This window comes from Lissotriton vulgaris, chromosome 2_1 (genome assembly GCF_964263255.1).
Source record: "Lissotriton vulgaris chromosome 2_1, aLisVul1.2, whole genome shotgun sequence".
In the NCBI taxonomy this organism is placed as follows: domain Eukaryota; kingdom Metazoa; phylum Chordata; class Amphibia; order Caudata; family Salamandridae; genus Lissotriton; species Lissotriton vulgaris.
This window is the reverse complement of record NC_141687.1, coordinates 1,852,876,779-1,852,890,949: the sequence shown is the minus strand read 5'-3', so window position 1 is coordinate 1,852,890,949 and position 14,171 is coordinate 1,852,876,779. Positions and strand designations below refer to the sequence as shown.

General features: G+C 42.5%; 1 protein-coding gene across 1 annotated transcript in view; it reads right to left on the bottom strand.

The window, feature by feature from the left end:
* Positions 1 to 14,171, bottom strand: part of IGDCC4 (immunoglobulin superfamily DCC subclass member 4) — a 732,192-nt gene that overhangs the window by 119,548 nt on the left and 598,473 nt on the right. The window contains exon 9 of the mRNA XM_086958027.1: positions 682 to 819. Within this exon, the coding sequence (XP_086814153.1) occupies positions 682 to 819 (138 nt within the window). The remainder of the gene's footprint in view (positions 1 to 681; positions 820 to 14,171) is intronic.

Below are 14,171 nucleotides of genomic sequence, written 5' to 3'. Positions count from 1 at the left end.
ATCTTGGTGAAACATTTCCAAACATGAAAAAAAATTATGATACACAGACACCATGATGGTGATCACACTTGAACTTTAAAAAAAAAACATGCTCATATTTACATGGTTCACTGTTCAAAGATTTGTAGAGATGGTCACAGTGTTAGAAGCCCGCTCACAATTTTGTTACCATCGGAAAAATCTAATCAACTTTCACAGTCACAAATTATTTGAAGGAAACATTGTCCTAGTTCAGTTCCAATGATTGACAAACTCTGGGCTGAACCACATTTGCCTTTCCTAGTACATTCTATCCCACAACAAACGTATCATTACATTTACAGCGTTATGTCCCACTATAGATACTGTCTATCAACATCATGGATGACAAAGGTCGCATGAGTGACAACTATCCTTATGTGAAGGGTGTGCCCAGCGCTTTGAGACGCCATGTTTTACCAAATAGCAAATGGTTTAACTTTGCTGGCAAACCGACCTGCTAAATTCGCTGCCTCCACTGCTTTAAAAAGTCTCCATATAACTCAAATTCATCACAACAAACGAAGTGATTGGTCACAGCTGCTATTGCACCTTTAAATGACACAGACTGTAGACCATATTGATGAAAGATCTAGAATTTCTATAGTGTTCCAGATAGGTCTCCTTCCCTCTGAACTCTTTCAACTCACAAACACGGCTTACCTTCCTTCACAGTGCAGTAGTCAATTTGATACTTTATGATGTTCCCGTTGCTCACTTCCGGTAGAAGAGGAAGCCAGCTCACGTGGATATCAGTTGGAGTATTGCTGGACAAGGAGTGCTGGGGGGCAGCTTCCGGCACTGAAGATGAAAAGGAAGAAGACAGTAAATCATGGAGTGGAGTGAACGTCCTGCGCGGTGCATGCTTGCTGCAGGTAAAAAAAGACACCCATCAAAGAGCCTAGGTGAGCGCAGGCCGAGCCCCGCTATCGATGGGAGAGCGAGACAGCACATGAGAAGCAGAAAACGCAGAGACTGGACAGAACAACCGAATACACATTAAGGGGTGAGTGCATCAGGTGTTGCCCTCTCTCTGACTGTTGCATTTCCAGTCATTCTGGTAAGACTTTTCAACCATTTGGTGGGTCATGTGGGACCTCCCCAAGGCGTTGTAGGATAAGTAGAGCTTTCCTCAGACCAGTTTTAACTGTTATTCTGTGATACCTGGACGAGGAACTTGCCTTGCAAGTCAAAGATCCACTGGAGGGGAGCTGAAGTGCTGTAGTCAATCCCATGGGGAGGGAGGCATTTTGGCTTGGCTTGAATTGTTGTGCTATATTAACAAATCCCACCCTGCCACTATTTGCACAGGATGTATGCAGCCTAAGGAAAGCACAAGAGAAGACTAGTCACTCAAAGTCTACAGGAGAATCAAAGGGCAAACCAACATATAACAATTTTTGCACAGCAACAAAAGCCAAGTCTGTTCTGGAGCTCAATAAACTTCATGCCAAAGTTTCTGGATAACCTCTATGACAATTAGTTCCTTTCATTTCATGGTATGGAAATCTATCTGAAAATCTGGTCTTGAATCAGCTTTCCTGGAATCATGTGGGGCACCACTGGCCTAGATCAGTCATTTCATAGACTGAGTTATGACATCAATAAGAGAGACTTAAGAAATTAACAGGTCGCTACCCTCTACATGTGTTCTTTGGAGGGAGTGTTTACTGCTAATATGTGATAATGTTTTACGCAGACTTCAAGATAAAATAACGTTTAGTACTAGAAAAAGCTATAAAGTAAAATGCAAGTTGCCCTATAGGGATCTGTTCATCTAGTGTAGTGCTGAATGTTTGCAGGTTGTTTTTCTTCAAAGAAGGCTTTGGAGTTACAGGATGCACTACGACTTAGTGGGCAATGAGCATGGGTACCAGTGCCATGTTAGACTGTTTTTCGCACAGCAGGTGAAATTAAGTATGTGGTGGCAAATGAAGGCAGTATGATACACCATGTGAAAGTAAGCTAAGTAATAAAAGAAGAGATCTGCAAGAAAAAACACACTTCTGGGGAGGAGGGTGGGCGCATGTGAATAGACAGCACTACAAGCTACAAACAGAGTAAAACTTTCCGTTCATAGCATGTGTTATAGTAAATACACATGCTCTGCACAGACTATAAAGGAGCCCCCCTACAAGCGTTGGCTATAGTGTGGGTGATGTACATGTCTGAAACAAACTCTGGCCAAACACAGCCTGCTGGCGCTCGAAGATATACACACAATGATGTTTAGTGAATGCAGTGGCGGCTCCTCTGCTAAGGTGGAGGCGCATCGCCCAACTGATTTTCAGCAGTGGGAAAAAGGAAAAATAAAATAATAATAACAGGTTGTTGTTATTTTATTTTTCCATACTGAGGCAGTTTTACAGGGAGGGGCTGTCTCACAGCCAGCCGAGGGAGGAGTGATTCATGCACTTAAGAATGCATGAAAGTTTGGCAGGCCGTCCTGGGTCCAATCAAACCGTCATGCGCACTTAGCATGTTGTCCACCGGGTTATAATGCACAGCCTGGGTCGAGAACATGTCCAGACTCCCACTGCCTGTCTGAGTGCCAAACCACGGCGCTCATACCAATCACAACGCTGCTGTCATGGAGACAGCAGCTTTGTGATTGGCTTAGGGGAGTCTGGGTGCTTCCTGCTGCCGGAGAAGAGACGACGCCAGTGGAGAGACAGTGGCCCTGCAGAGAAGGTAAGTGGATTTTTTTTTCCATTCACCTCCCCCCAAACAGACCCCTCTCTTCCAAAACCTGCCACCCCAGTTCTGTACCAACTGCCGCTGAGTGAATGTGCATGTAACCATGTCTTACATATGTCAGTCATCAGGATTTTGCCAAAGAAGTAGAGGTGTCATGGAGGCCCTCACAGCCACTGTGGTGGGTGGGGGCCACCACACCATTCACCTCAAAGGGGGACCACTTGGGTTGGCCAGCTGCTCAGAATGTTCACTTCAATCGGATTCGAATGTAAGGAGGAATGCTAAATTAATCAAGAATATTTTACTGTATAACATAACATGGACTCCCGATGTGGGTGAGCAGCACATCAAGCAAGGAGATGAAAGCAACTTTCAGAAATAAACTTACACATTATACAAGCCAAGCACAGACTCCACCGACCAGACCAACAGCTAGCTTCCCGTTTATATAAGTAAAGCCCCAAGGACACAACCGCTACCTAAAAGTGCAAAACTAGACCAATGCAACATGCAGACATACAACAGACATAAAATGAAAGTCAGAAAGAACCCAACCATTCTGAAACTGGGCACTAATACATACATATCCCATATTTAATCTAACAACTCTGTACTTTCCGGGCCTTGATTTCTTCTCTGAACCATTCCGACACTAACAACACACTTCTCCACTATTCAAAACTCATTGTTCAACCACGAATTTCCACATACAGACACTACCTTCTCATTCACCTCTGTCACAACGTCCGATTAACTAAGTTGTTGCAAAGCCTTCCTGGTCTCCCAGGGATAGTGGCTCTAATGAGATCATCAACAGAATTTCCAAGCCAATCGCCGTGTGAAACCTGCACACACCTTGACCGAAGCATCTTTAACACTCAATTATGAGCTAACCTCACCATACCCTGTACACTTTCCTTCTTCTTATGAGCTATAGAGGTGTGAGCCCTGTTCAAGAACATGGGCTATTATGGCGCGTCCGGAACCTGGCACCTGACTGGTCACAGACCCCCATGCACACTTGCTAAGAACCGTGTTCATCCATGCCATTCTCTTGTGGGTGGTAAAAATTCTACACCACATGCTTACAAGAATGTAATCATTTCACTACAAACAAACCTGCCCACCAGTATTTGACCCTAGCGTGTGCAGCAAACCCTCAAGTGAGGATATCTCCATATGAAATGTAACTACACAGCTGTAGTCTGGATACTGAACTACTTATTTGCCTCTTACTACTGTACCCTATCACGCGATGTCCTGCTAAATCCACAGCCCATTATTTCTCCGATAATGGTTCAACCTCCAACAGACATTTCCTAATCTACCACTGCATTTTCACATGAGGTGGGAAAGCAGGAAAGGACGGAGGGAGACAAACATACTGAGCCCAAATAGCCATCTTTTCAATATCCAACACATATTCAGCCACCAGCAGGAGAACTTCAACCATCACTTAAAAATAAATCCCAAAATGCACTTCATAAACCAAATCCACCAAATTAGCACCCACTCATGTAGGAGGAAAACATATCACCTAGTAGCACTAGCTAGCCTTCAACAACGTATCTGCCACCTTTCAATAGGGCTGCCTGTATATAAGGCCCAAGCTCGACATAATATTCTAACACTGTTGCATTATACGGTGCTTGTTTTCATTCTTCCCTGAGATCGGTACACAGGCGCAAAACATGTTTTATCAATATTAACACAGGAGGGACTCAGAGAGAAGATTCAACAGTCCTTCTCACCACACTTCCTTCAAGGTAAGAGGTAACACTTGCAATATACTTAAAAGAGCTTTCCTTAAAGTGTGCTTAGCTAGCGTTGCTCTACCAGTCAAAATAATTGTGTGTACATATGCTCATAATGTCCCTAGCATGGCACCAGTCATTTTCAGCAGTGCACTGTGAAAATCATTACCTTCTCTTTCAGCTAACACCTGTTGCTTGGCGCAGATGTGAATGTTATAATCAGCTCTCTTTTGATGTACCCAGTCTAAAATATCGACCCTAGCGTCATCGGCACTGTATAGAAATAAATAACAGGTAGAAGTAAGATCCCTTCAATGTATTTTATATATGGAATAAAATACCCCCTGCTGAACATCATACGCATATCACAAGTTACCGAGGAGTTTGATGACCAGATTGATGAATGAGGGTGAAGTTGAGTTCCTTTAAAAGGTTATGGAACTCTTACAATATCCTAATCATATACACCAGGGGGTACTTTATTCCTTATGATACATGGTCACCCTATCAACTTATCCACAAACCACTTAAATCCTTGATGTGTGGCTCTTTCATATGAAAGAGAGGGCACGTTTCAAATATTAACAATAATATAAAATCTGTAGTGCAAAATTTAACACAAAAAAGCTATTGGGTATGTGTTGCAAAAAGATATTTGAATCAATTTAATGCAATGCAGTTTTCGTTTTCAAAAAAGGCACAGTAGCCCAGGATGTGTAGAAACATGCATTAACATTGTACCTTGTCTATAATTCTGCGGGGAATGAGATTTTAATATCTTTTATGATCAATTTGATAACTTATCTCATTCGTCAATTTTGGATCGGTTGATTTCTGTCATTGAGTAAAAGACAGCCTCTGCATAGGTTAGATAAACCCCATTAACTGACGCCACTCTGAAGAACCACTTACAACTGATAAAGTTTAAAAGGTTTAATATAAAATTAAGAAAAGTTGCATATACAATCCTCTCAGGATCAAATTCATCAAATATACAGGAACCAATAGGAACATATATTCCCTAAAGAACCTCAGTCTACAAACGAATACAATTAAAGTCAGTTCCAAAATCAGCAAATTAAAAAGCATCGATATGAAGTGGTTCTTCTGCGTCATCTACAGAAAGAGAAAAATAATCAAGTTAAATCTGTCCCTACTCTATACTAAGTGACATCCCTACTTCGCAAGTTTCTAGAACCCTAAAAAGGTGTCAGCAGTTTGACTCCCTAAGAAGTTCAAACTCTCTTAGCCTCTAAAGGTAACTTAAGTTTAAGAAGCAGTACCCTCTCTGCCTACCCATCCGATCTCTAAGGGTCCTCGGCCTACTGCTTCCTTGCGCTCTGATCTCTCTCAGCGCATCTGTTCAAGTCATCTGCTCTTTCTTGCTTGCCCTGAGCTCTTCGCTGTTCCCGCTAATCGCTATCTTCTCCCCGGGGTGCTGTCCCTAAAATACACAATCACAGTGTGGGTGGAACGCCCCTTGACGCCCACCACGGACTTTCCCCGATGATGTCAGTTTCTGGCTCTTTCCATTGCTTCATCTCTTTGCGTCGTCCGTTAGGTTGACCCTTCTTCTTAGATGTCATCTTCATCTTCTTGTTGGCGACTTCAACTGACACTTTCAGATCAAAAGTCAAATGAACTTAAACAAGATTTTAACTTACAACTATGATTCTTGACCTTACTAGGTCCTGCGAATGGTCATTCCAAAACAAAGCTCAAATTCCAAGAGTCTCTTCTCACGTTTAAGTAATAAACTCCGTCCGGCATTGTCACCTTAAATCTAACAAAACTAGACTCTTCGGCTCGCACCTTCAAGTGAAGGCTATTCACGACTCCTGTGAGCCCACTAAATTACCAACAGCGGACTACACTCCTGCGAACCCTTGGTCAGTCAGGTTATAATCACAAATGACCTAAACTCTTCTAACATTCCTACAAAACTTCTTCTACACAGTATAACCTTTAACATACATTTATATATATAATCGCATTTAGCAAATACTTTGCTCATGTGTGAATACATTTTACATAGAATACAATTACGTAGAATATAAACCTTATATTCTCATTTGTTACATCGTTATGCGTATGCTCTCTGCACATTTCTCCATGTTACATTTCTCGCCGTTTCTGCATTTAAAGTTACATACATACATGAATTTCACTTTGCACGTTCTTCTGTTCGTAAGCATTTCTACATATTAGCCCACTACGTATACGGGCCTTCTAAATCTAATACATTCTAAAGTGAATACAGTTACATTTCCTATATTACTTTAGTCACATCTGTTAACTTTATACCTTAAGCGTCAACTTCACGTTCGATATACATTTCATTCCTACGTTTATATGATATGCTCCTAAATATGACTCGGATATACATTTTATTCAAATTGCGCTCTCTCAGTTCCCCCCTTTGATGACTTTTAGGAGTCATCACTAAATGCAATTTGAATAACACCTTTAAACAGAACTAGTTACACCATTCCCTCTTTTCATCATTTCAAGTGCTCTCAAGCTTTTGTACTGTTGATCTTGTAAAGCAGCTAATCTCCTTTCTTGTTCTCTCATAGACCTTTGTAACCGGTTCGTCCTATACCATTTATATAGTTTTACTAATCCTAACAATGTAATTATACAAATTAATACTATTAATACAGGTTTTAATATGTACCATACTATACTTTTACCAAGGTTGGCAAACCAACTTCCAACCTTTCCTACTCCATTACCTACTTTTTCCCAAACATTTATTTTTGACAAATCTTCGATTTCTTGATGAATCTGTGTAATGTTTCTTATGACCCTCTCAAGTGGTTTTGAATTATCAGGAATATAAGTACAACATTCCTGGACCTTCAAAGCCTTGCAAACTCCGCCTTCTTTTGCTAATAGCACATCAAGAGCAAGTCGATTCTGAAGAACCATTGCTCTAATCGATTGCATCTCACCTTCTATTAGCATTAATGACCTTGCAGTACTTGCAGATAATCTATCTACGACTGTAGCTAGTCTCCTGATCTTAACATCGTTAAGTATTAAACCTAACATAGGAAACATCGCTCCAAATACGTCTCCTACTACTTCTGCATCTCCTACTTCTCTTTTCATTCTTGTCGAAGCCTTTCCTTCTATGATCGCTAAATCCTTTGCATGATATATTTTGGGGAAGACAATTGCCAAGTAACACGAACCATACCAATTGTCAGGCAGTTTTACATAGGCATTTCTCCCACATACAAAATATACATTAGGAATCACTTGCATCTCCTTCATGAAATCCTTCGTGTAGTACTCTAATCTAAAAGCATGTTCGCAATTAACTTCACCTACAAATACACTCTCATAATATGTCTTGCTTCGAGTTAAACATAACTTTCCTTTCTGCGTTCTATCCAATGCTATTGGACCATTGCTACCTTTCTTTTTATGTGCCTTCTCTCCTTCGGTCCAATCAGTTTTCCACTGTCCTGACATTTTTAGAATCTTCTGCCTTCTGTATCGGTCATCTACTTGTCCTATGAACTTTTTCTCAATCTCTGACACTTTGCAAGTCAAATTATTTCTGCGTGCGTATGATGTATCTAATGTATCCCAAGGAAGGAAGAATTTAGCTAGTCTATCCTCCTTTTTGTAATAGTCCCACTTATTCATTTGCTTATAATTCGGAACTTCAGGTAGTACCGAATCATAATTTGAAAAGTAGTACTCAAATCCTTCTCTACCATAAAATATACTAAGCAGTAAACTACATGTTATCCCATAAGTTAATGGGAGATGATGATATCTGATGCCCTCATCTACAGAAGCCGGCAATTGCATACATACATAGCAATCTTTGGCCTCCATGGCATCGATATACTCGTACAATAGTTTGGCATATGCGTTTGACCTAAAGTTTCCCTGTGACTCATCTACATGTAATCTACGAGCTTCATCTGCCAATAACGCTTTCTCACGAATAACATTGCTCTCCTCTTTCTTCACATCAAGAGCAGGTTTCAAAGTCGTTACAGGCTTTACATCTGCTATTTCTTTATCTATTTCATGTCCTATTATGTATGATATTGTCACTACTGTAATTATGAGAAATATTACTACAGCTGTACCTATTATACATCTGGCTTTTCTGTTTGGGTTGCCGTTCTCCATGTTGTCAAAAACAGCGTAACTCTTTCTTTTGCGAAAAAAGTTTTTCAGTTCAGTCTTTAGTTTGCTTTGTTTTCTTCTCAGTTTGTAAAGTGCTCTTTATCAACAAAAGTCTCTTTTTCGCAACAATGTCTCTTTATTTTTAACAACAGACAACCCTAACCCTTCTCCGTCCTCTAAATGTAATCCCTAATTTTATTCTTCTTTCCACTCGGCGCTAGGTTATCTTCTTCTTTATAACTTATATACAAAGTCTTTATGCATCAACAATTATTCTCGTACCTGCAGCTCTCGCAACAAGTTCCAATAATTCAAAACGAATGACTTTTTCTTCTTCTTCCGGAATTTGATGACCAAATGTTGGAAATTGTAATCTGTTTAGCACTAAATCTTTAATCTGACTCAAGTATGGGGGTATGGGAAGTGTGAAAGTCAGTAATCCCTCAGTCTCGAGTCCAGGAGTCAACATCCATATCTCCACTGCCACAAATGGATCGAGATCGATTACTTTCACGTTCTTCACTCTCCCAGATTTCTGTCCCCAAGACATCTGCTAGATAAGTCCACTCTGGGGTGGCGTACCTTCTGCAGGGCACACGTACCCTTCTCGATCTTCTGGGACTCTCAGTTCCTGAGTCTGTAGTTTCCTCTTCTTGGTCTGATTCTTCAGAGATTGGGACAAGAGTTTTCTCCTGTTGTGCCTTTAAGCTTGGCCTCCTTCTTCTCTCTGGCCAACTATCTTCGTCACTCCTTGTCCTCCTGCTCCTTGTTCTGGGACTTGTCTCTTGGTCACTCTCAGCTTGTTCAGTATCCGATTCAATCTCCCAGTTACTTTCTTCTCCTGAGGCGACTTCGGTCTCACTAGTGTCTTGACCCTCGTCGACCTGTTCTGTCACAGTCTCAGCCTCTTCGATCACCTCTACAGCTTGGCTTTCCCCCTCTGTGGCTTCTCCGCTTTCCGCTGGATTCTCATCCGAGAGAGGAGCTGTTTCTTCTAGAGGTGTTGGCACTCTTCGAGTGTGTGAAGCGTGTATCCAATTTGGCAGGCCTCCACACTTCACTGCAGTGTTCGTGACAAGTATGACTTGAAATGGTCCTCGCCAACGCACGTCTAAGCAGTTCTTCCTGACATGCTTTTTCACCAAAACCCAGTCCCCCGGACTCAGGTCATGGCACAAGTCCTGTGCCGATGGAACCTCCGCAGCCTGGACCTGGAGGGACACAGAATTAATGGCATCAGATAGTCCCTTGCAGTAGTCCAAGATCAAGTCGTCTGTGATGTTCACTAACGCTGCAGTCGGAACCGATGGCAATCTCATAGCTCTCCCCATTAGCACTTCATGTGGAGAGAGACCTGATTTTCTATCTGGTGTGCTACGTATGCTCATAAGAACCACTGGTAGTGCGTCTGGCCAACTCAGGGATGTTGATGAACAAACTTTGGCAAGTCTGGACTTAATTGTGCTGTTGATTGGCTCTACAATCCCTGAAGCTTCTGGTCGATAACTGCAATGGAGCTTCTGATCGATACTCAAAGCTGAGCACAACATCTTCACTATTTCGCTGTTGAAATGAGTTCCTCTGTCCGATTCCAAAGAGGATGGCACCCCAAACCTCGGTATTAACTCTCTGAGTAACAGTTTTGCTACTGTAAGTGTATCACATCTACGTGTAGGGTAAGCTTCAACCCATCTAGAAAATATACAGACAATCACTAAAACGTATCTGAGTCTGTTGCATTTAGGCATTTCTATAAAATCAAGCTGCATTCTATTGAAAGGCCCCCCAGACCTCCCAATGTGACTCAATGTAACTGGTGTTCTCTTTCCCACGTTTAGTTGCTGACAGATCGCACATCGCTGACATACTGCTTCTGCCGCCACTCTAACTTAGGATTAAACCACGTTTGTCTGAATACTCTCACCATGGCATCTCTACCTATGTGTGCTGATCCATGCAATTTCCTTGCCATTGGACTAACAAGTTCATTTGGTAAAACTGCTCTCCCATCGGCAGAGACCCAAAAATTCATCTCGCTTTTTATACACCCAGCTGTTTCCCAGCCCTTTTTCTCATCATCTGATGCATTCTCCTGAACACTCCTTAGCTCATCCCACGTATCTACAGTGTCTAACAACATTGTCAATTCAGTTCTTTCTTGAATTCCCCCCACTTTCACATCAGTGTGAGAATATCCTTGCTCTGCGCAGTAACGCGCTACTTCATCCGCATAGCGGTTACCTTGTGACACAAAATCCACGCCTTTTGTATGCGCAGCACATTTGACTACTGCGATAGCTGTCGGGCCTTGCAATGCCTCAAACAATAATCTCACGAATTCTCCATTCCTAATGGGAGAACCCGAGGAGGTCATGTAACCTCTTTGAGACCATAACTGCCCGTAATCGTGAACTACCCCGAAACCATACTGGCTATCGGTGTATATGGTGACTCGAATTTTGTTACCTGCTAAACAGGCACGCGTCAAAGCAATAATTTCAGCTACCTGAGCGGAGTGTACTCCTTCCAGGCAAGCGGCTTCTACAACTCTGGTAATTGTACAAACTGCATAAGCTGCTCTCAGCTGACCAATATCGTCTCTTACGCATGAACCATCAACAAAGAAAATTTCATTGGGGTCAGTCAATGGCTCATCTACGATATCGGGTCTCGGTTTGGTGCATAGTTCAGTCACATCAAGGCAGTCATGATCTGTACAGATTTCATCATTCACCTCATTTGGAAGTGGCATCAAAGTTGCAGGATTCAAGACGGAGCATCTTTTCAGGGTCACATTCTCGGCAGCCAATATGACTTGCTCGTAGCGTGTGAGCCTGCTATTCGTCAGATGCTGAGTCTTAGTCCTGGTCATTAACAATTCCACAGAATGCGGTACATACACCACTAACTGATGTCCCATCACCACACTTTCAGATCTTTCAATGCTGACACCCGTTGCAGCAACGGATTTGAGACATCCGGGCAACGCTGCGGCTACTGGATCTAATGTAGCCGAAAAATACGCTACTGGCCTACGCGCATCTCCATGAATCTGGGCCAAAACTGCTAAAGCGCATCCCTCTCTTTCGCAGCAGTAAAGCAAAAACGGTTTTGTGTAATCAGGCATTCCTAAAGCCGGGGCGCGACATAAGTCCTCCCTCAGCTGCAAAAACGCCATCAAACAATCTTTGTCCCATGGTACCGGATCACTCACTCCTTTGTGCGTCAGTTGTAATAACGGTTTTGCCTTCAGTGAGAAGTTGGCTATCCACTGTCGACAATAACCGACCATGCCTAGAAACATCCTGACCTCTCTTTGTGTTGTAGGCGCGTTCATTTTCATAATCGCCTCTATTCTGTCTGGAGACACTTTCCGTTTCCCCTTTTCAATCCTGTGGCCCAAGTATTGCACTTCAGTAAGACAATATTGCAATTTACTTGGAGACACCTTGTGCCCGTTCTCGGCCAAGTGATTTAACAAGGTGATGGTGTCTACTCTGCAAGCTTCTTCTGTTTCTGACGCAACTAGGAGGTCGTCTATGTACTGGACTAGAACTGAGTTCTTGGGCAGCACTAGACTTTCAAGATTTCTCTTTAATAGCTGGTTAAAAATCGATGGGCTTTCTGTATACCCCTGAGGGATACGACACCATGTTAAAACGCGATCTTCCAGCTTAAAAGCGAAAAGATACTGGCTCTCTTCATCTAAAGGAATCGAAAAGAAAGCCTGGCACAAATCTATCACGGTGAACCATTCAGCTTGGAACGGTATCTGAAACAATATCACTGATGGATTCGGTACCACTGGACAACATGAGACAACAATATTATTAATCTTTCGAAGATCCTGCACTATTCTGTATTTTCCACTAGGCTTTTGCAAACCCATAATCAGTGAGTTACATGGACTACCCACGATCTCCTTCAGTATTCCCTGTTTAATCATGGATTCGATCACAGGCTTTATTCCTGCAATCGTCTCTGGTGTCAACTTGTATTGTGGTGTTCTTGGATACTCGGCATTGGGTCTTACCATAATCTTTACTGGTTCTACCCCTTTGATCAGTCCTATTTCTTCTCCAGTAAAATCCCACACCTCAGCTGACACTTTCTCCCTCAAATCCTGTGGAAGCTCCTCCACTGTTAAGGTAGGATATAATTCCACGCATTCCTGCGAGTTTACAACTTTAAAATCGGCATCTTCATCATTGGTCTGCACTTCTACTCCTTTAGGTGTGCAATGTATTGTGCAATTTAGTTTACACAACAGATCTCTTCCTAACAAACACACCGGGCTAGAATCACAGATCACAAACTGATGTTCGTCACTGTAATTCCCTATCTTCACTGATACTGGTTCTGTCAGAGGATTCGTCATCCTCTTGTTTGCGACTCCTACCACCTGAATCATCTCTCCTGATATCGGCAGACCTGGGACTACCGCTGATCTCAACGTGGATCTAGTGGCTCCCGTATCCACCAAAAAGGTCGTAGGACATCCAGCTACTTCAGCTTCTACGTATGGTCCTCTCTGATCTACTTCCAGGGCTGCTCCTAAAGTACAGTCTTCTTCCCTATTCACTCGTTGCCCTGTAAGAGGATCAACGTAGTAGCATTCTTCTCCTCCTATGAACAATGGCATTTGTCTATAGGTTTTCCCTCCATTTGTAATTCGAGGCGGTTGAGGAAACGGGGCTCGAGGAGTCTGAGTCCCCCCTTTGATAAACTTTCCCTTCGGGACTGTTGCTCCCTTAACCACGTTGTTCTGTACCTCTTCCTCCTCCTGTTCTAATTCCCCTGTCTCAATATTATAAGGACACTCGCGTCTCCAATGTCCCACCTCATTACACTGATGACACCTTGTCGTCTTTTTCAGTGTTGCGATATCCATTCTCGGTCTCGGTCTTTCTTCCTCATCTCTGCTCTGATTATTCTGTTTCTTTGCTTGCGTTCCTGTTCCCTGCTGTCGCTGTCCACCCTTTCCAGCTGATTGCATCTGTACTAACATCAGCTTTTCCTTAAGCTTCTTTGCTTTCGAATCTATCTCATCGCTACAGTACCTTGCATACCTCAGAATCTCATCTAAAGGTTTGTTCTGCCAGCAAATTAAATGCTGTTGAATCATCAGGCTTATGTCTGGTCTCAATCCGAGAACAAACTTCGACACAAACTGTCCTATGTCCTTAGGATCCATTACGTCTAATCCACTGTACTGCTTAAATGCTTTCAGTAACCTCTCATAAAACTCGTGAACTGTCTCTTTAGGCTCCTGAGTTGTTCGATCTATCTTAACCCAGTCTATATCCTGCACCGGCACTTTCTCTTTCAGCCATGTTATTACTCTCTCGTATTTTTCCATGACTCTGTCTGATGGGCCACCTGTCTGGGTATCTCTCGGAGGCTCGCAAGTGGGCCATTCAATACTAAGTTTGCATGCCGTCCACAAATCTCCGGGTACTACGATATCGAACAATGTGTTCAAATCGATCCACAGTACCTTAGAGATCTTCACGAATCTCTCTACCTGCTTGTACCACTCTACGGGATTTT